This window comes from Schistocerca piceifrons, chromosome 5 (genome assembly GCF_021461385.2).
Source record: "Schistocerca piceifrons isolate TAMUIC-IGC-003096 chromosome 5, iqSchPice1.1, whole genome shotgun sequence".
In the NCBI taxonomy this organism is placed as follows: domain Eukaryota; kingdom Metazoa; phylum Arthropoda; class Insecta; order Orthoptera; family Acrididae; genus Schistocerca; species Schistocerca piceifrons.
Genome location: NC_060142.1, coordinates 170,355,786 through 170,378,973, shown reverse-complemented (window position 1 = coordinate 170,378,973; position 23,188 = coordinate 170,355,786). Strand labels below are relative to the sequence as shown.

At 40.6% G+C, this 23,188-nt stretch overlaps 1 protein-coding gene across 1 annotated transcript in view; it reads right to left on the bottom strand.

The window, feature by feature from the left end:
- The window catches only part of LOC124798138 (endoplasmic reticulum transmembrane helix translocase), a 189,982-nt gene that overhangs the window by 97,417 nt on the left and 69,377 nt on the right, over nt 1-23,188 (bottom strand). The window contains exons 15-16 of the mRNA XM_047261412.1: nt 20,871-20,992; nt 6,335-6,463 (exon numbers count right to left, since the gene is read on the bottom strand). Coding sequence (XP_047117368.1) covers nt 6,335-6,463; nt 20,871-20,992 — 251 coding nt within the window. The remainder of the gene's footprint in view (nt 1-6,334; nt 6,464-20,870; nt 20,993-23,188) is intronic.

The window sequence follows — 23,188 nt, the reverse complement described above, 5'->3', positions numbered from 1 at the left end:
TAAAATGCAGTGGTCGAAACTCGGGGCGGAGAAGAAGGCTCGTGTTCCACCCTTATTTTTTTAATTTATTTACTGACGCGGAGGTTTTGGCGCTAGTACTTATTTTTGTGCCTGCAAAGCATGCCTATGCAGCGCTACCTATATTCGACGGCAGAAGTCACTTGTGGCGGCACCTACCAACATTTTTCAGAACTTCTGCTTACTTTGCACTCGATTCTAAGCCGCAGGCGGTTTTTTGGATTACAGAAACCGGAAAAAAAGTGCGGCTTAGATTCGAGTAAATACGGTATTCTCCGATTAGGTGTTATTACGTTTTCAAAAAATGGTTCAGATGGCTCTAAGCACTATGAGACTTAACATTTGGGGTCATCAGTCCACTAGACTTCGAACTACTTAAACCTAACTAACCTAAGGACATCACACACATCCAAGCCCGAGGCAGGATTCGAACCTGCGACCGTAGCAGCAGTGCGGTTCCGGACTAAAGCGCCGAGAACCGCTTGGTCATAGCGGCCGGCTATTACGTTTCCGTAAAATGCGTTTTCCGTGCTATTCCCAGAATGGAACTTAGAAAGGCTGTTACCCGGGGAGTACAACTGGCCCTGTCAAGTGTAGCGATCTGGCCAACCGAATCAACCACATACACAAGCAGCAGTTGACGTTCGCCGGTTCTGCTTTATTCTGCTCAGCTCGTATAGCGCCGTCCCGTTTTGTCTGCAGGAAAGTTAATTTCTAGATGCGACGAGGATTCCCCTGGTAGACACATCACATACACTATGCACGCATTCAAAAATCAACTTAGACTGTGTTCAAAAATGTCCAAAAACCAGCAGAGTTGCGTTTCAAAATCATATGAATAATCGATGGCCCGATGTGCGCGCTGGGTGCTAGGTGCTTTGTGAAACAAGGTTTTTACCTCAAGAATATGAATTGGCCCCCCAGATCCGGGCCTTCTGCACACGTGTGAATCTGGCAGCAGTAAAATTTTTCCGGGTACCCCATGTGGCTGGTTGCTGCTATTGTTGCTGCTTACACAGCCAAAAACTTCAATGAATCTAATGCAAACAGTTGTAATGTCACACTCATTGGAGACAATTTGTTGTTATGAAGCATTGCACAGTCTTCCTAAAGCCTTTGACACATTTTGCTGTTGGCAGACGCTTGTATGTGCACTGTGTTATTTTATATGGCGCCTTTCAATTTAAGTTTTATTTTCATTTTTTCACTTGTTCACGTTTTAATGCTGCATTATTATTCTGCAGTAGTGGGATACTGTAACATCCTTTGTTAGAGTGTCGGTTCTTACCAGTCAAAATTACAAAAATTTAACTGAAAACTAAAACAACGAAAAATTCTCGGAATGCTACAAAATTCCCGGGGTTTTCCCGGTTTTCTCCTGGATGAAAAAATTCCCAGATTTTTCCCAGATCTCCCGGTTGTCCCGGGTCGTATACACCCTGAGTGTTCGTCTCTCTCCTCACCCACACACTACTATCCTTCCCTTCCCCAACCCCTGCAGATTGCCACTTGCATCCCAGGTGACAGTTGCATTCCAGCTTGAGATGCTGGAGTTGGCAGTTGTGTGCACGTGAGGTGTGTGTGTGTGTGTGTGTGTGTGTGTGTGTGTGTGGGTGTGTGTGTGTTGCCGAAAGCTTTGTGTGTCTTAATTGTGCCTGTCTGCAACTTGATGCGTCTTCTTTACGGTAAGTAGAAATCTGTCTTTTCCTACAGTGTTGTTATTCCTATCTACAGCTCAACTGTTTGATAAAGTGTAGTTAGGCATTTTTGGATTAATGTGCTGTATATTATTAGCGAGTGTAAAGTGTTTTGATACTGTTCTGCAGTAAGACTTGTAGACAGTGTTTAAAACTGACATTCCTACCAAAAATCTGTTTGAAGTGTTTATTACTGAAGACAAGTTACTTAGTAGCCTACAATCTTCACTTAACAATACTCGGACATTTTGAGTCAACAAGGCCACGACCTGGAGCTGTTATCTGCTGCAAGAGACACATCTTTCATAAAAGATGCCATACAGGAAAACTCTGTACATACTCTTTTGGAGGTTTGACAGATCTGCACACCTCCAAACATAACACCCGTGTTTATAGTCGATAAATGTCAGGGCACATACATATTAACATACATTGAGTGTTGTGACACTAGTCCATCCTGCACAAGAATCTCTATCTCTGCATAATTATTGCGACCCACCTCTGAAACTGCTTATTGTAGTCATGCCTCATTCTCATGCTAAAATTTCTAACATGCCCCCCCCCCCCCCCCCCCCCCCCACACACACACATTCTCTCTCTTTCAGATGTGCCCTACCCAACCAATCTCGTCTTCCTTTGGTCAAGTTGTGTCAGATTGCTTTCTTCCTAATTCAGCGCTCAGTACCTCTCCACCAGTTATCCAATTCAACACTCTTCTGCAGCACCAAATTTCAAAAGCTTTTATTCTTTTTGTGTCTGAACTGTTTACCAATCATGTTTCACTTACTTTCACTTACATATAAGGCTACACTCTGAAAAATTTATCTTCAGAAGACACTTGCTAACAAACTTATTTCTCCTTTTTAGAAATGATTTTCTTTCTGTTCCTGCCAGTTTACATTTATACCTTTTCTATTCTAGCGATTAGCAGTTATTTTGATGCCCAAATAAAAAAATATTCATCTACTATTTTAAGTGTCTAATTTTATAATGAAATGTCACTAGCATCTCCTGATTTTTTAAATGACCACATTTCATTAATGCTGTTTTACTTCCACTGATATGCATCTTATAACCTCTTTATAAGACACTATCTATTTCGTTAAACTGCTCTTCCACGTCTTTTGCCGCTTCTGACAGTGACAGTATCATTGATAAACCTCAAAGTTTTTATTTATTTCCATTGGCTAGCTCTCCAAATATATGCATTTAAGTCTTGTCTGCTACTGTTTCTGATGGAACAGCACTCCTGGCCTCTAAGTCTTAACAGGTCACAGACACTGGATGTTATCATCGGGTAATCACAACGTCATTTGCCCCAGCTTTCCCACCCTGTCGGTTCCTCCAGAGGCCCTATAGATTCTGTAATGGATGGCAGCTCCTCTTTTCAAAGGACTGGGCAGCATCTTCAGCAATGTCAGCTTGCTGCTTACATGTTCTTGCACCAGTACATCTAATTAGTCAGATGTCTTACAACACCCCTCCCTATGACATCACTTTGCTGAGTTGGTCACAAGAGCTGGATCTTTTTTGTCATGTGCAACATATTAAACTGATGGTTTAGAAATATTCACACTGTTCAGCATCTATCTTCTTTGGAACTGGAATTATTACATTAAACTGTGCAAAATATATGAGACAGGCAAAATAGTTCTGTCATGGCTGGCTCTCACAACAATCGTATTAATTCTGAGGAAATATTGTTCACTCCAGGTGTCTTGTTTTGACTTAGGTTGTTCAGTGTTCTGTCAAATTCTTCTCACCATATGATCTCTATCATCTCATTTCATCCCCTTCCTCCTCCCTTCCCGTAAGATGATCTTGAAGTTTGTTTCCCCTGTATAGTCCTTACACATTCCTTCCATTTTTCAGCCTTCATCTGAGCTTTAAATACTCATATATGAGCTTCTCTTTCCTCTGAAGATCTAATTTTTCTGGTATGTGGCCTCTATATTTCTCCTATTTATGCACGTTTCTCTAGCCTTGCATTGCTCCTCTAATTATTCCTGCTTTGTCACATTGCACCTCCTACTTGTCTCATTTTTTAGTGTCTGTGATACCATTTCCCTGCTTCATTTTTATAGTTCCTCCTTTCATTCATTAAATTCAATATCTCATGTTACCCAACGATTTCTATTGGACCTTGTCATTTTGATTATTTGATCTTCTGTTGTCTTCACTATTTCATCTCTCAAAGCTAGCCTTCATCTGCTGTTGTACTCATCCCCCTATTTCATTTGATCATTGTATAATGCTCCCTTTACAACCCTCAATAACTCCAGGTTTTTACAATTTAAACTCCAGGTTTTTACAATTTATTCATGTCTCCCCTCCTTAATTTCTTACCTTTCTGCAATTTATTGAATTTAAAATTGGTATTCGAAATCTCTGACATACCATTATCTAACCTATCTGAAACCTTCTGAGGCCTCCAGGTATTGTCCATGTATTCTACTTTCTTTCACGATTCTTAAACCAAATACTGGCAATGATTAAATTGTTATCTGTGAAATTCTAACTTGCGCCTTCTGTTTTCATTTCTTTTCCTGAGTTTATGTACTACTACTTTTCCTTCTCTTCCTTTTCCTAATATCAAATTCCAGTTTCCCATTACGACTGAATTTTTATCTCCCTGATCATCTGAATAATTTATTTCATTTCATCATAAATTCTTTTGACATTTGCAGATACAAGGTGTCCCCATCCAAACCCCTCCGATTTCAAAGACCCAGGAAAAAATCCACAGTAGATACGACAATGAAAAATGCACCACATTGCACAGCGTCTCAAAGAATTTATTTAACTGTCATCAGTACACCTCTACATGTGAACCATTTGTAGCACAAAGAATATAGAGTCTATATTCAATTTCTTGCCTAGTTCTTTGAAACATTTCCTCTGTTATTGTTGCAATCGCATTAGTGATATGATGTCGCAACATAGGAATATCGTCCACTTTGATAGCATACACATGGTCCTTCATGAATCCCCACATGAAGAAATCAAGCAGCGTAATGTCAGGTGAATGTGGTGGCCAGGTAATGGGTCTTCCGCGTCCGGTCCAACGACTGGGAAATTTTCTATCCAGGAACTTGCGAACAGCTGTTGACCAATGCGGTGGAGCTCCATCTTGTTGAAAAATAATGTTGGGTTGCAAGTCTTGTAACTGCTCCAACATGTAAAGATACACTGACCCATTCAGTGTTTGTTCCGCAAAGAAGAACAGTCCAACAATCCTGTCGTGCATTAGCCCACACTAGACATTTCGTTTAGAGCTGTCACAAACATGTTCAATGACAACGTGCGGATTTCGCGAACCCCAAATTCGAACATTATCCCTATTAACCCTTCCTAATAGATGAAAGGTTGCCCCATCTAAGAATAACCATCTTCCGAGCAAGCCGGCATCCATATCAATACGCTGCAGCATATCCGCAGCAAATTGTTGTTGGTGTGGTTTGTCGTTCGGCATCAGATGTTGCAGAATTTTCACTTTGTAAGCACACATACGAAGGTGCTGGTGAACTACACAATGCAATGTTGATCGAAGTACAGCACGTTGTCTAGATGCTTGAAGAATTGACTGAAGTGGGCTTCTGAGAAACATTAGTCTGATGTCCTCCATTGTCTCTTCTGAAACTCCGTAGCGTGCACTGCGAGAATGTTTCAGAACACTTCCTGTTGCCACAAACTTCCTATACCATACCTTAATTGTTTTCACATCAGGTGGATCACATTCATACACACAACGATCATTTCTTTGCACAGTAATCAGCGATTTTGTTTCTGCAAACCACACTACTGCTTGCACACGCTGCTGTGGAGTCGGCATTTTCACTTCACTGCACTCTGGCAATGATACTTGGCACTACTGATGTGTGAACATAAATTCTTTGAGATGTCTACAATGTGGTGCATTTTTCATTGTCGTGTGTACTGTGGTTTTTCTCTCCTGTGTCCTTGAAATCAGAGAGGTTTGAGTGGGACATCCTGTATAGTATGCACATAAACTTTTACTACTGTGGTGGATGTTGGTTTAGTATCTCTCTTGGCCATGATAATTTGGTCACTATGCTGTTTACAGTAGCTTAACTGCACTCCCATTTCCTTATTCATTACTAGACACTCCAGTACTGCCCCATTTCACTTTATATTTACAACTCTGTACTGACCTAACATAAGTCCTGTTCTTTCCACCACTGAACTTCACTAAGACCCAATACGCCTAACTTCATCCTATCCATTTATCTTTTTTAGTTATCCTATTTACCTACTCGATTAAGGATGCTGGTGACATGCCAAATATTTTGTAATCATGCTGATTACTGAATTTGGATTTTTCTTATTGCAGCAATATCTACAACTAAATTTCAGGTTGTTGCATGACAATTTCAAATGGATCACCCGCACATAATGGAAACAAAATTAATGAGGCACGAACACTTGTTCCACAAGTGTACTGAAATGTATCTGCAACCAAATAATCATAATCCAAGTCTATGAACTTACCTGAATATTCTAATACTGGGGCTGCTTGTCCTTAATGAAAGACATTTCTAATTTGAACAAAAAACTAAAAATTGGGCTACATTCTGAAAATCTGTCACATATATACTTACTCTTTTTTCTAGAGTATCCTTATCATGGTGCCTAGTTCCTCCAGAACTACTTTCGTTGGAGAAATTTCTTCTGAACCTTTTCTCCTCTGTTTGAGCTTGTGCGTCTTTCCCATGGGGCCTCCACTGGCCCTAAAAATTATTGTGTTTCATTAACATCTACAGTTCTTGAGGAATAAAAGCAGGAAGCATCCATCACACTAGGATGTATCAGCAATGTAAACATGAAGAAATGGTAACTATGGTTTGTAATAAAATACAAATTTTAAAATGTAGTGATGTATAATATCTTTCACTCTAATTTGTTTGTGACAGTGAAACATTGGTTACAAAAAAAGGAAAATTACAAAAATCTCAGCGTCACAAAACATTAAGTACATCCACATCTATATTCTGCAAGCCACTTACGTGTGTGACAGGGGTATGTTGTGTACCATTACCACTTCCCCCCTCATGTTCCAGTAGTAAATGTTTCACGGGAAGAATGTTTGCTGCTAAGCCTCCACATAGGCCTGAATCTCTCTAATTTTACTTCCCTGGTCATTTTGTGAGATGTATGTAGAATGAAGCAATAGATTGACTGTTTCTTCTAGGAACGTATGCTCTTGGAAATTTTTTTCAAGCCATGTCAAAAATTGCATTCCTTTATTAAGTCTTTGTCTTCCACTACACAAGAATGAGAATATTGCTCTCATTGAACAACAAAACACTGAAATTCAATCTTTAGGAAACCAACTTAACAGGAGACCTATTTGCTTACTGGTGCCTAAGATGAACATGATAATCTGCTCAGGATAAATTGGTACTACACAACACAATTACCTTTTAAATGGGATTTAAGCGGCAAATCGACAAGTTCCACCTGATCGTGCACAGGAGCCATTTCAAATGAAATGCCAAATGATCTCAAAAATAACTCAAAAACAGATATAAAATTTACAGTATCCTCAAAAGGTTTAGAAAACTGAGCTTGTAATTCTTTCAACACCATGATAAATTCTTCGAAATTTGCATTTTCTTTAATGTTAGTGAGCTTAGGGAAATGGACAGTGTTTTATGTCAGAAGTCGTTCCTTCCAGAATGTAATTCTCTTTTCAAGTGCACCCACTTTCTCCTTGAAATCATAAATAAATTGCTTCTCACCTTGTAATGTCTTACCAAGGCCAGTTTGCAGCCAATTCAATTTAAAACATAACATATGCAATCCATTCCAAATCTTTTAATTTTTGTTCTTGCTTTCCTTTCTCCACCAGAAATTTAACAATTTTTTTTTGTTCAATTTCATTAAAAATTTTTGCAACTGACAATGTAATAATGCGTGCAACTTCAGACCGTTTATCATTCATAGCACCAGTTTCATCATGTGCTCCACACCCACAAATTAGCACATAGTGCAGAACAAAGAATCCTATACAAATCATCTGTTGATCATTGTAATTTTTTGCTCTTTCATGATCAACTAAATCCTTAAATTCTTTTTGCATGGTGATATAAGAAAGTTTCATAGCAAATTTGTGGGAGCCATCAATTACACAACTGCATAATACATAATGAGAATTCTCAACCTTCTCTTCTGCAATACGCATTCATTTTTAGAGGCCTATGATGACAGATTGCTAGATTGTCTGTTTTTGTGCAAACAGGCACTGCACCTGTGAACTTCCTTTATACCACAAAGAAATTGCGGAGGATAAACAGCGTTGACAAAATGATTCGGCCTAACTCAGGAAAGTTATTTCAACTGAAAAATTCTGTACAAATGGCCAGAAGAAAGTGTAACATTGCACTTCCCTGCAGCACATCGTGCATGCATGCAGTTTTGCCTGCAGTGGCCAGCCCTATTGTAGAAGCATGAATGACTTTAGGAAACATATATGCTGTAAGTAGGAAAACTAAAGAAACCTTCGGTAAAATAAGCAGCAGCTGTATGAACAATAAGCTAGCACTAAGTAAACAGGTGGGCATTGGAAAGTAGAAGGAATATGTTTAAGGGCTCTATAAAGGAAAGAAACTTGATAACAATACAGTATGTCTGTGTGAAACCTCCCTGACTTAAAAGAAACTATGAGACATAGGTACTTGCAGTTTGAAGCATCATGTAAGTTAACTCAGAAAATTTTGTTTATGTTTTTCCTACACGATTCCTTTAGTATTGTTTCAGGTGCTAAATTTTTACCAAAAATAGCTACATCTCATTAAAGAGCCCAAGTTGCGGTGTGGTATGGTCTGCAGAAACGAAATCATGAAATCACCCACTGCTGTCCAAAGAAATTACTGATGTGAATTTCAAAAGGGAACCTAAGATGTTACTACAATTAAGGCTTGGTATGAGAAGTTCCTAGCTGTGGGAAAAGTAAACAGTCAGTTTCTGGCAAAAAACACACATCTGACGAGATGGTAGAGGGGATCAGAGAGACCATACAAAGAAGTCCATCAAAGTCAGCATCACAAGAGTTAAGCATCTGTTGCTCAACAGTTCACAAGGCGCCGCACAAATGACTTTGCTTGAATGCACACCTGGGGTCCGGAAATCCCTGACAGTTTTTGGGAACATGTCGAACACAGTGAAAAGGTGAAAGTGTGGTGTGTGCTGATGAAAGACAGCATAGTTGGACCGTTTTCCTGGACCAAACAATTCCACAGAATGGATAGGACGTGATGGATCAACCAAGTGGCTACCATGATCTCCGGACATGTCTTCCCGTGGGGTTATGTGGACTGCACGTGACTTTGGCAATCTCCACAGAAGAACTGTGGATACAATAGCTTCCATCACAGCACTGTCTAGACATTTTATGGGTTATGAAAGGAACCCACACTGAAATTATTAATTTTTTTGTACAAAACTTACTTTGTTGGTTTTTATGATGCTACAAACTGCAAGTATCTATGTCTCCTAGTATTTTGTAAAAAAGAAATTGAAATCAGGAAGTTTTCATGTGACATCTTTAGTGTGGGAAGAAAACTGGAAGTGGATGAAGATGAGGTAGGTAATGCGATACTGCGAGAAAAATTCAACACAGCACTGAAAGACCTAAAATGAAACAAGGCATTTGGAATAGACAACATCCTCTCAGAATAATATATCCTTTTAACAACCAATCTTGATAACTGTTTCACCTGGTATGGAGGGAATCTGAGACTGAGAAAATGCTCTCAGAGTCACAAAGAATTTAGTACTCCTAAATACCAAGAACGGCAGGAAGACAGGTCTAACTAGTGTCAACATTGCTGAATAAGCTGTTTATTAAGTCATGATTAAAGATACTAACATGAATTTTCAATACATTTAGACTGACCCCTCATCCATGCTTGACTGGTAGGTTATTTCAATGAGTGACAAGCAGCAAAAGACTTTCCAGTGGACTGATGTTAAGACCTCCACAATTTGTCTGACAAAAAGGTTTCAAGCACTATCTGTGGCATATAAAAATCCTGAGCCAGCTGTAGTCATTTGTCCTGTTTCTCAGCCTGCAGTATCCTGGCATTCATAGGAGGTACAACTACTGGTACTTGGCAGCTCCCATGTCAGGTGTGTGATGGGATCCCATAGTGACATGGCTGCAAAGGATAGGAAAAAAATCCGTTTGTACCATGGAGGAGTCATTGCAGATGTGGAATGGGTCCTCCTGGATGCCATGAAGAGCACAGGTTGCAGTCAACTGCAGGTGGTGGCTCATGTTGGTACGAATGACGTGTGTTGCTTTGGATCAGAATGGATTACCTCTGGTTTGTAGTGGCTATCTGAAGTGGTAAAGCAGCAGTTTTGCTTAGAAGATTAAGTCACAGATCACCATCTGCAGCATTATTGACAGCAGTAATTGTGGACCTTTGGTACAGAGCCAAGTGAATCAGAGGCTGAGACAGTTCTGAAGCAACACAGACTGCAGATTCATTGATTTGTGCCTTAAGGTGAAAAGGTGTTGGGAGCCACTTAAAAATTCATGGACCCATTACACACAGCAGGCAGTTAATTGGGTAGCGGGAGCTGCGTGGCGTGGAGTGGGTGGCTTTTTAGGTTAGAGGGTCATGGAGAATTACAGACAGGGGTTCAGTCCCAAAGAGTGCAGGTCAAATACAGGACAAGGGTAGATTAACGAAATATTGATATTATAGTTTTAATTTGGTATAATTGGGTTTGGAAAGAATCAGGGTTCTAAGCACTAATAAAAAGCACTGAATCTGAAATTGTTCTAGGTGCTGTAAGCTGGTTCAGCTGGAGGTAAATTCAGCTGAAGTTTTTCAGGTGTTCAAAAAGGTTATATGAAATTCAGTTGGTTGTGGCATGTTTGGTGCTGTCTATAGGGAAATTTAAGTAGATAGTTACTTTGGCTAGAAGTTATACTTGATAACCAGAATTAATTAATAATTGGTTCCCTTTACCAAGCCTCCACAATGAAACTGTCTCAGAAGCTGGCAGAAAATCCAATGAGAGTCTGGCCATATGTAAAGCATATGGGGAGTAAGATATTATCAATACCTTCACTGTCGGATAACTTTGGTAATGTTACAAATGACAGCACCACTAAAGTGCCATTACTGAACACAGTTTTCTGAAATTTCTTCACCAAAGGATATACAGTAAATATCCCAGACTTTGAAACTGGTTCATGGTGTGGGTTCCTGTAGTCATGTCCTAGTTCATGAACCACGGGCAACATATGAGTGGCCAAGTAAGTGGTCCCGACAGTCGGGATACCAGTTACTTTGGAATAAGGCTGGGCATCTCGGACATATTCTGGGTCGTGGTCACCTTTGTGCTCATACGACAAAGACTACCAAATCCACCGGTTAGTCCCTCAGCCGTTAGGGGTACAACCCAATGGGACTCGGGGCAAGTAAGGCTAGCAACCTGCTTCCCTGGTACTTTAAATATGATGCTGGCAACAATCAGAGCAAAATGCCTCGGACCTTTGGAGGTGACGGAGTCCCACCTCTAACTGACAAACCAGGGACTCCTAAGATATGACTTGGCAAACAAATGGTAATGAGATGGGGAGCTATTAATATCAATGGGGGCTACTCTTGGAAGAAGGTAGAGCTGGCAGAGGCTGCAAGTAAGATGGGGCTGGACGTTTTAGCTGTTAGTGACATTCGGGTAAGGGGTGAGAAAGAAGAAGAAGTGGGAGAATACAAGGTCTACTTGTCAGGAGTCAAAGCAGGAATAGCACAATGGGGTGTAGGGCTTTACATCAGGAAACAAATGGAACCCATCGTAGTTGCAATAAGGTATGTAAACGAACGACTGATGTGGATAGATTTGACAGTGTCTAGCAAGAAAATTAGGATTGTGTCAGTATATTCGCATTGTGAAGGGACTGATCAAGATGAGATGGATAGTTTTTATGAGGCACTCAGTGATGTAGTTGTTAGAGTAAAGGACAAGGACAGTGTTCTGCTCATGGGTGATTTTAATGCCAGGATTGGAAATTGAACAGAAGGGTATGAAAAGGTTATGGGTAAATTTGGAGAGGATATGGAGGCCAACAGGAACGGGCAGCAACTCTTCGATTTCTGTGCCAGTATGGGCTTAGTAATCACAAACTCCTTTTTTAAACATAAGAACATTCACCGGTATACTTGGGAAAGCAGGGGAACCAGATCTGTCATTGACTATATAATAACAGATCTGGAATTCAGGAAGGCTGTGAGGGACACACGTGTATTCAGGGGGATTCTTTGATGACACTGATCATTATTTAATCTGCAGTGAAATTGGGATTGCGAGGCCGAAAGTGCAAGAGGTCAGGTCCATATGTAGGAGGATAAGAGTGGAGAAACTTCAGGATAAGGAAATCAGGCACAAGTACATAACAGCGATCTTAGAAAGGTACCAGTTGTTGAATGTAGTCAATTACAGTCATTGGAAAAGGAATGGACAAGGTACAGGGACACAGTACTAGAAGTGGCTAAAGAATATCTTGGAACAGTAGTGTGTAAAAGTAGGAGGAATCAAACAGCTTGGTGGAATGACACAGTCAAGGCAGCCTGTAAAAGGAAAAATAAGGCGTATAAAAAATGGCTACATACTAGAACTCAGGTAGACAGAGAAAGTTATGTTGAAGAAAGAAACAAAGCCAAACAGATAATTGCAGCATCCAAGAAGAAATCTTGGGAAGACTTTGGAAACAGGTTGGAGACATTGGGTCAAGCTGCTGGAAAACCATTCTGGAGCGTAATTAGCAGTCTTCGAAAGGGAGGTAAGAAGGAAATGACAAGTATTTTGGACAGGTGAGGAAAACTGCTGGTGAATCCTGTGGATGCCTTGGGCAGATGGAGGGAATATTTTGAAGAGTTGCTCAATGTAGGTGAAAATACGATCAGTAATGTTTCAGATTTCGAGGTAGAATGGGATAGGAATGATGATGGAAATAGGATCACGTTTGAGGAAGTGGAGAAAATGGTCAATAGATTGCAGTGCAATAAAGCAGCGGGGGTGGATGAAATGAAGTCGGAACTCATCAAGTACAGTGGAATGTCAGGTCTTAAATGGCTACACAGGATAATTGAAATGGCCTGGGAGTTGGGACAGGTTCCATCAGACTGGACAAAAGCAGTAATCACACCAATCTTTAAACATGGAAACAGAAAAGATTGTAACAACTACAGAGGTATCTCTTTAATCAGCGTTGTGGGTAAAATCTTCTCAGGTATTGTTGAAAGGAAAGTGCGAGTATTAGTTGAGGAGCAATTGGATGAAAATCAGTGTGGGTTTAGGCCTCTTAGAGGTTGTCAGGACCAGATCTTTAGCTTACGACAAATAATGGAGAAGTGTTATGAGTGGAACAGGGAATTGTATCTATGCTTTATAGATCTAGAAAAGGCATATGACCGGGTTCCAAGGAGGAAGTTATTGTCTGTTCTACGAGATTATGGAATAGGAGGCAAACTTTTGCAAGCAATTAAAGGTCTTTACATGGATAGTCAGGCAGCAGTTAGAGTTGACGGTAAACTGAGTTCATGGTTCAGAGTAGTTTCAGGGTTAAGACAAGGCTGCAACCTGTCTCCACTGTTGTTCATATTATTTATGGATCATATGTTGAAAACAATAGACTGGCTGGGTGAGATTAAGATATGTGAACACAAAATAAGCAGTCTTGCATATGCGGATGACTTAGTTGTGATGGCAGATTCAATTGAAAGTTTGCAGAGTAATATTTCAGAGCTAGATCAGAAATGTAAGGACTATGGTATGAAGATTAGCATCTCCAAAACGAAAGTAATGTCAGTGGGAAAGAAATATAAACGGATCGAGTGCCAAACAGGAGGAACAAAGTTTGAACAGGTGGACGGTTTCAAGTACTTAGGATGCATATTCTCACAGGATGGCAACATAGTGAAAGAACTGGAAGCAAGGTGTAGCAAGGCTAATGCAGTGAGCGCTCAGCTACGATCTACTCTCTTCTGCAAGAAGGAAGTCAGTACCAAGACTAAGTTATCTGTGCACCGTTCAATCTTTCGACCAACTTTGTTGTATGGGAGCGAAAGCTGGGTGGATTCAGGTTACCTTATCAATAAGGTTGAGGTTACGGATATGAAAGTAGCTAGGATGATTGCAGGTACTAGTAGATGGGAACAATGGCAGGAGGGTGTCCACAATGAGGAAATCAAAGAAAAACTGGGAATGAACTCTATAGATGTAGCAGTCAGGGCGAACAGGCTTAGATGATGGGGTCATGTTACACGCATGGGAGAAGCAAGGTTACCCAAGAGACTCATGGGTTCAGCAGTAGAGGGTAGGAGGAGTCGGGGCAGACCAAGGAGAAGGTACCTGGATTTGGTTAAGAATGATTTTGAAGTAATAGGTTTAACATCAGAAGAGGCACCAATGTTAGCACTGAATAGGGGATCATGGAGGAATTTTATAAGGGGGGCTATGCTCCAGACTGAACGCTGAAAGGCATAATCAGTCTTAAATGATGATGATGATGATGATGATGATTTGAAACTGCCAACATGGACAACATAGAAGTAGGTACACTCAGTGTAGTGAGGCAACTTACGTCGTTTAATAAAGGCAAGTCTTCCAGTTCAGACTGCATACGAATTAGGTTCCTTTTGGTGTATGCCTAGGTAATATGACCTTTGATTTATCCGCGCAAAATAGAGATGATAGCGTGGCGGCACTGTACACAGTAAAGGAAGAGACCTTTATGCGCATGCATGAATTTTGTCCCCGCCTTCCAGCACGTCAGTTGCTGCCTGTCGGTCGCTGAGTGAGGTGCTACACAACATTTTCGTCGGATTACCGATTCTCTCAAGATGATTGAACGTGTTGAGCCAGGATACTGCATCAAATTTGGTCAAAAGCTTGGTGATTCACAAAGTGAAACAATTCGTAAGATTCAGCAGGTGTTTGGAGAAGATGTGATGGGTGTAACACAAATTAAGGAGTGGTTCAACTAATTCAAAAATGACCGCACGTAATCAGAGTGACCAGCATTGGCAGGCCCCAAACTGCTTGGAGTGCAGCTGTTGTTGAGAGGGTGCAAAATTTGGTGATGGCTGATCGTCATTTGACTGTGTGGGAGATTGCCCAAGAGGTTGGAGTGAGTAAAGATTCTGCACATGCAATTTTGCATGATGATTTGGACATGCACCGAGTGGCTGCAAAATATGTGCCCAAGTTTTTGTTGCTGGAACAAAAAGACCTCCATTTTGACATTGCACAGGAACTTCTGGACACCACCAACACTGATCCTGGGTTTCTGAACACTGTGATAACTGGAGATGAGTCATGGGTGTATGGGTACGACCTAGAAACAAAAAGACAGTCGTCGCAATGGAAGCACCCCGAGTCTCCAAGGCCAAAGAAAGTGCGGCAGGTGCGAAGCAAAATCGAGGTGATGCTGACTGTCTTCTTTGATGTCTGTGGAATTGTGCATCATGAATACACACCAGAAGGACAAACAGTGACAAAGGAGTACTAGCAAGATGTTCTCCGGCGACTCCGTGACACAGTTCGGTGCAAAGGACCAGACATGTGGACAGCGAAAAACTGGCAATTGCATCACGACAGCACTCACACACATTCATCCCACTTGATCCAAAATTTCTTGGCCAAACATGGAATTACAGCTATTCGCCAACCTCCCTAATCTCCAGACATGGTTCCTTGCAACTTCTGGTTGTTTCCAAAATTGAAGATTCCACTGAAAGGATTCAGTTTTGAGAGCAGAGAAGAGATAATGCGATACATGACGACAGAGCTTAACACCATTCCAAAAGAAGACTTCCAGAGGTGTTTCCTGCAGTGGAAGGATCGGTGGGCTAAGTGTGTGCAAGCTCAAGGGGCCTACTTTGAAGGGGATCGGGGCCTCAACCCCGTCAGTTATTCGAGAAATTTTTCTGGCCAAACGTCAGATACTTTTTAGACAGGCCTAGTAGTTCCACATTTAGCAATCATACTCAATCATTCATTCAACAAAAGATCTGTAGTTAAGGTCTAGAAAGCTGCACCGGTCACACCAATACACAAGAAAGGAAATAGAAGCAATCTGCTGAATTATAGACTCATGTCACTGACATTAATTTGCAGTACAATTTTGGAACATATATGAACTACCTTGGAGGAGGGGATGGGTGTATTGACACACAGTCAGCAGGGATTCAGAAAATATTATTCTTGTGAAATATAACTGGCTCTTTATTTACACAAAGTAATGAGTGCTATTGACAGGTGATCTCAAATTGACCCCAATATTATAGATTCCCAGAAGGTTGTTGACACATTCCTCACACATCACTTCTAATCAAATTTTGTGTCTATTGAATATCATTGCAGCTGTACGAATGAACTCGCAATTTGCTGTCAGAAAAGTCACACCTCAAAGTAACTGACAGGAAACACCAGATATCACTTCTGTTTCCCTTGATGACTTCCCAAGGAAGTGTTATATATAGACCCTCTGCTGTTTCTAACCTATATAAACAATTTAGGAGACAACCAGTAAACCCCTCATTCTTCTCTTTGTATAAAACAGTTTCAAACATTTGATCACTTTACAATTGAGTTAATGTATTAAATATTTTGCATTACACGTGTAAGCAAGAAAAGTTTCAGAAAAGGTTTGAAATTATGTTTAAAGTTTGTTGGAAGTCACTAAGTGCTCTTATTATCAAGCATTGGGTAAGTATAGTTTGTGTAATTTGTATTTTGTTTTATACAAAAGCTAGTTTTTCCATCACCCATCTCAATGCTTATGATCCTATCTCCTGAACTATATGGCATACAATGATGTAATTTTGCAGATATGTTCAGTGAAATATGTGGATACCGTCTGCAAAATGTATTGCACACAGAATTAGTAGCTCTCATGTGCTATTTGAGAGTGAAACAGTAAAGAAATAGTTTTACAGTGGTTTGATGAACCTTCTGCCAAGCATATCAGTTGAACTGCGGAGTAGTCATGTAGATACAGATGGTCCAAAGTCTGTGAAGGAAGTGGTTCTTATCTTTATTATGACAGGCTATGCTATGGGCAACTGGTTGGAGGTGTTGATCAACAAGAGCAGATGTGCCACGTCCTGGATATTGACCTCCATCTCTCTGTTGGGTTCACATATACCTCTGTCCATATCACACCCACCAACTATCAACAGTACCTGCATTCTGATATGTGTCATCCCAAGTTCTGGCCACTGGTAGACAGCACATGTGCAATAATCAGAATTCCCTTGTCCAACATGCAGGAGGTCTCCATGACCTTCACAGACAGGCACTAAATCCCTAATCCACAGAAAAATTTCCTGCACCATACACCCACACCTCTAATCCTTCCAGTAAGAACTAGCTGCAAAGGAACACCCTCTCTTATCAGCCAACATCATTCTGAACTGCAACAACTGAACCATATTTTTTGCTAGTGTATTGACTATTTATAATTGTGCCCAGAAATGAGAAACGTCCTACCCACAATCCTTCCCACCACATCAAAAGTGGTATTTTGCCTCCCACCCAATTTTCGTAATCTCCCAGTGTGTCCTTATGCCACACTCATCCTTATCACTTGGCACATGGGTCATACCTCTGTGGGAGCAATTCTTTCCCAATTCATCCAACTCCAGTCCCATTACAGGCTTATCCTACCTCTTCAGAGGTAGGTCCACCTGTGAAAGCACCTACGTCATATACCAGTTCTGCTGCCTTTCCTGGATAGCATTTTATGTGAATATGACCACCAACCAGCTATCCACCTAAATGAATCAGCACTGCCACACTGTGGCCAGGGGTAGATAAGACCACCTAGTGGCAGAATATACTACAGAGCACAATGTACTCTTATTGCAATGGCTACTTCACAACCTGTGCCATCTGGATCCTATTCTCGAACACCATTTTTTTTTAACTACAAAGATGGGAGTTTTCCTTGCAGCACATCCTTCATTCTCATAATCCTCCTAGTCTGAATTTCTGCTAACTTCCTGCTCCACACTTATGTTCGCACCGCCTCAGGGCTCCCCCAGTCTCCCCACCCTCTGTTCTACCACCCCCTCTCAAAGCACTCCTCCACATAGTCTTCAGTGTGCGCTGCACTAACTTATCTGTGCCACTGACTGTGCTGCTTTCCTATCCTAAGTGTCTGCTGCCTCTACCTCCCGCATTCCTATCCCATGCACCTGCTACCTCTTTCTGTGCTGCCTGTCAATTCTCCCCAACCCTCCCTCCCGTTCCCTGCCTCATTTCTCCCCTCATCCACTCCACTAAAAACAACCTCTCACCACAGTCAAGCTGCAAAACTGCAGTTTTGGCATTGCAAGTTCAGCTGGCACAGTGCCTGTCTGTTTCCAGTCTTTTTTTATGTTCCTGTTGATAAGTGAATATCTCTATCATCATTGTGTTGTTGGCTTTACCTTAATTACAAGCTCTCACAATAAAGTTCAGTGAATAGTCTTTTAACATTAACATAGATGAACTATGAACTACAGTTACCTAACTGTCATATGATAGTCAGCTCCCGTAACTATGCACCACTGAGCTCAGCGATACATGTCCTAGAAACTTTGCACAAAGTCTTCCTTTGGGATGGTGTTCAAAAGCTACATCCTGTTTCCTTGGATGTCAGGACTATTGTCACATCTCTCTCCTTTCAAAGCGATTTTGAGTCAAGGGAATAAGAAGTAGTCTGGAGAATTGAGATCCTGCAAGTTTGGTGGATGTTCAAGTTGCACCACCCCGTTTTTTGTTGGTAACTGCTTGATGATATTGGCTGTGTGTGGGCGAGTGCTGTCATGAACAAAGAACCAGGAACCTTGATGTGCATACTGGGGTCATACCCTGTGTAGACGTCACACGAAACAGGTCAAGATTTCAATGTACCATGCAGCGTTCAATGTCGTTCCCTCAGGTAGAAATGCCTTGTTGATAATGCCTTGACTATTGAAAAAGATGATGAGCATCATTTTGATGCGTAGTTTTTCAGCTCTGACCTTTTTCCGATGAGGTGATGTCTGAGAATGCCAGTCCACGCTTTGCCGTTTCGTTTCAGGGTCGTACAGGAGACACCAGGTTTCATCCTTAGTGACAATATGGTTAAAGAAATTGGGTGTCACATCCACTATTTCGACAAAATCCTGTGAAGCCTCTAAACATGCCTGACTCTGATCGTCAAACAAATGATGTGGCACAAGACGACAACACGTTTTCCTATTCCCTAGCTCCTGGGTAATGATTTGTCGCACAATTTCACGTTTCATCTGCAGTTCATCCACTATCATGCACACAGTTATTCGACGGTAATTGTGATTAATGTCCTCACTTTTTCAATGTTTTTGTCACTGACAGTGGTCGCTGGTCGTCCGCTACAGGTATTGCCAGAAACAGTTTCCCAGCCTCCTCAAAAATGGGCAAACCACTCGTACACACACTTAATGGACAGTGCTTGATCCCCATACAGACGTACCAGCATTGCATGCGTTTCTTTTGGTGTCTTGCCAGGCTTATAACGAAACTTTAAATTGATCCGTTGCCCGTTCATTGTCCTGTCCTAAGTTCAGAACCAAAGCACTAAACAAGCACTTCGTGCAACAGGTCTAACACGAAACACACACGACACTCAACTGAACTACGGTGGGGGCAGGTTGTCAACACTGGTCACTACGCAGGTGCAACGTTGTGAGTCACCAGAGTTGCCCGATCGACAGTTCTGACCATCAGATGTTGTATCTACATTCTGTGAGGAATTTCAACTACGGTATTTATAAACAATCCATAATTCAATAATTAAATGGTCAAAAAGCTCAGAGTCATAAAGTTTCATACACAAGTATATAGGCTGTCTGTGACTGTCTAAGAAGGGGCAGTGTTCAGCTCCTCAGGATGGTCATACAACTCCAGGAACACACACACACACACACACACACACACACACACACACACACAGCAAATCATTGTGGATGAAAATATGTAGTTAACACATGAAGTGCTCAAAATCAGATTCACCAGTAGTCAACAGGGATATGCTGAAGTAAAGACTGTAGCATCATTCCAAGACTGATGGGTCAATGTAGCCATACTGTACCTTCTCGTGGTTTAGTTAAAATTCAATAACATTTTTTACATATGATTATACTGGTTTTCAGCCACAGCTACACAAAATATTTTCAACAGATTAAAAACACAAAGCTATATGTGCTCTGCAAAAAAGGCAAAACTCCTGAAGCAAATATGCACATGCTTTATTTTGTAACGTGTGTGTGTGTGTGTGTGTGTGTGTGTGTGTGTGTGTGTGTAAAATCTGGAGTTATGCCTTCCGCAAGTAACAAAAGGCAAGTAACAAAAGTACACATTTAGGATACCAAGATACCAGTTAATGCACTGCATCAGCAGGATGCCTTGAAAGTTGATACTCCACTTTGAGATGCCAGAGATGGTGGTCATGTGTGTGCGAGGTGTGCTTGCTTGTGTGAATGAATGTGCATGTGTTTTCTTTTCTAAAGAAGGCTTTGGCCAAAAGCTAAATTGTAATAATCTTTTTGTTGTGCCTGTCTGCTACTCAACATGTCATCTTGACAGTGAGTAGCAATCTATCACTTTCCTGGTATTGTTAATTACTCATATACAGTTTTATAAATGTCCATGTTTTAGAATCCACATACATATTTCACGAGTCGTCATACAGGACATTGTGGAGGGCACCTTGAACCACTGTCAATCATTCCAAAGAAAAGTGACATTCTATATGATTCCATACAAACCCTGATTTCTATTATCTTATCTTCACAGTCCTCACATGAGATACACAATGGTGGCAACAGAATCGTTTAGTAGTCTGTCACAATTGCCAGTTCTTTAAGCTTTGAACAGCATTTCGAAAAAGGATATCTTCTTGACTAGAGGGGTTCCCATATGAGTTCACTGAGAGTTTTGTACTTGTGATGCTTTCTAAAACTGACCAATATGTGGACAGAAGCTACTCTCTTTGGGGAATTTATCGTATTTAAGATTCTAATATGTTTACATGAAACAATGTGACTGAGTGATCACACAGTTTAGTGGGTGCAAAACAATTATAACGTATCATCTGTTAAGAAAACCTACCTGTCTGGTGTGTGTAACCGAGTTTGGCAATGATGGAGGCATTCTACTCCTTTCTCTCTCATTCTTTTCTGTCTTTTTCCTCTCTGGCAATTTCTCTGGTGCATTTGAAAGAATAGCAACACCTAAAACAAATAGAGCACAACATAAAATTTTGTAAAAATAAAAATAATAATTAATGGACAAAAAGAAGAGAACAAGTGTGACAGCAATGCCCTGACTCGTACTGACTGCTTCCACCACGCAGAAGCGTGCTGCTCAGTCACTGCTAGAGTACTAATTATTCTTCGTGTTTTACTGTTCTGTTCATACATCAGTACAAATATCGCAGTAGTCTAATTTGGTAGCACTCTATTGAGTGGGAACATAAAATTCTGATCTAACATTCATTTTGCTTGAAATGGGAAACAAGCTGATACATTTTGTCAATGATGGGCATCATATGAAAGACGTAATGGGCAGAATTTGTTTGGACAGACACCAGCCACACATTGCAAAAATGAAGTTACAAAAATCTTCTGAAACACCTGAGAAAACATGCCTGATGACCCATAGGAGACACACCCCAGTACATACAAAAAGGCGCAACTGATGAGAGAAACCCTTAACTAACATTTTAGAACTGGCAACACACAATCCTGATGTCACTACAAGTCAGCTTGAATGTGAAATGGGAACACTCAAAGGATGGTTCTGCAAACACTATGTTTTAATGTGTTTCAGGCTTAAACATTTGACTCCATCAAAAGCTTTGTGGCAAAGACTTTCAAAATTTGTTGTAGTTCTTTGAATCGTGTCTATAACAGCAAGGCAACTCAGCATTTCTATCCAATATTTAGCATATCATTCTTTACAATATGCTCTACTAGTCAGTTCAAAATCTATGTTGGCTGACACCCAAATCTCCAAATGTCAGACACTCAGACCAGAACCAGACAGTGTATATCGATAAAGCATCAACCAAAACACCGATTTTGTTCGTGCTATGTGCTATCATCCAGTAGAGCATGCATAAACGGTAATTAAAAGTAACACCAGGACTACAGAGCACTGGAAAAGCATATCAGTGACTTAAAATTCTGTATATCTCATGTTGGTGAGTTGTTAGCCTGTGAGACCGTCATTCAAGCTCCGCTGAAGCCATTTTCTTTTAACAATTTACGCACGGAACTGTTATATGGGAGAACATTTTCCTGACATGTAAAAGGACTTTTCGGAGTTTGTAGCAATGTTCTTTTTGCAATCCACTTTCGCTTTGTTAGTTCAAAGTAGCAAACATATAACATACATTTCTTCAGATAGGTTTAGTGTATCTGAGTGTGTGACACACAGAGGTTGAGAGAGAGAAGCAGATAGATAACAACTTTGGTATGTCAGCATCTGATATGGGCTTTTGAAGAATCCCATTACTGGTTCCTGTTTTATTATCAGTAGTCAAATAGTCATAGTATCTATAGTTGCTGACAGATGCTGCAGTAGTTATTGGAAGGCAGTCCACTGGGCATAAGGTAATTTAAGTGGCAAAAACATGATAAGATGTCCTGCACATTCCCCATGGATAATCACTGACTTCCTTAGCAAAACATTTGTAGATTGTTTGATTGGTCATTCAGGAACCACAAATAGCTACACACTTACCTTACCTGTCTCTGAGGGAGAATGGAGGAGAGGGTGGGGGACGTGTGGGGGTAAAACAAGAGATCTAAAATGAAACACTAACAACTCCTGAAGACATGAAATGTTATTTAACACACGTACTGGGATGAGTGAACATGCCATTTCATGTGCAGTACTGTCTGACATGGCTTCATAAGATGTATCAAAGCTGAAGATCATCATCTAAGCACTTGAGAGGACAGTCACAATAATAAATACATGAGATCCACCTGAGTTTTGTGTGTGCTTAAATTTGAAACAGTGGAACAAACATTTGTGGGGCCTCTTCTGATGATATGACAGTGGCTTATGGCATCATTATCTTATCACTATTTTTTCAAGTTCGAAATATATGCCACAGAAAAAAATCACTGTCATAATTTGGCAGCCATAAATGTTAAAAATTACTTCTGTGCATCACAAAATTCAGTTCACTGCTTCCTATAACTTTATAAAAATTGTACCTTACTATATTTACTCATCCTGGATATATTTTGAGTGTAACCAGTCTTAGCTGTCTCGCACTGAATAGAAAACCACTTGTGTTTGCAGAAAGCGATCTATGAGATACATAGATAAGAACAGGATGAAGTACTAATATAACTGCCCTCTATATTGCAGTGTTGGTAACTTCACTTTTATGAATAGCTCTCATTAGTTGTGTA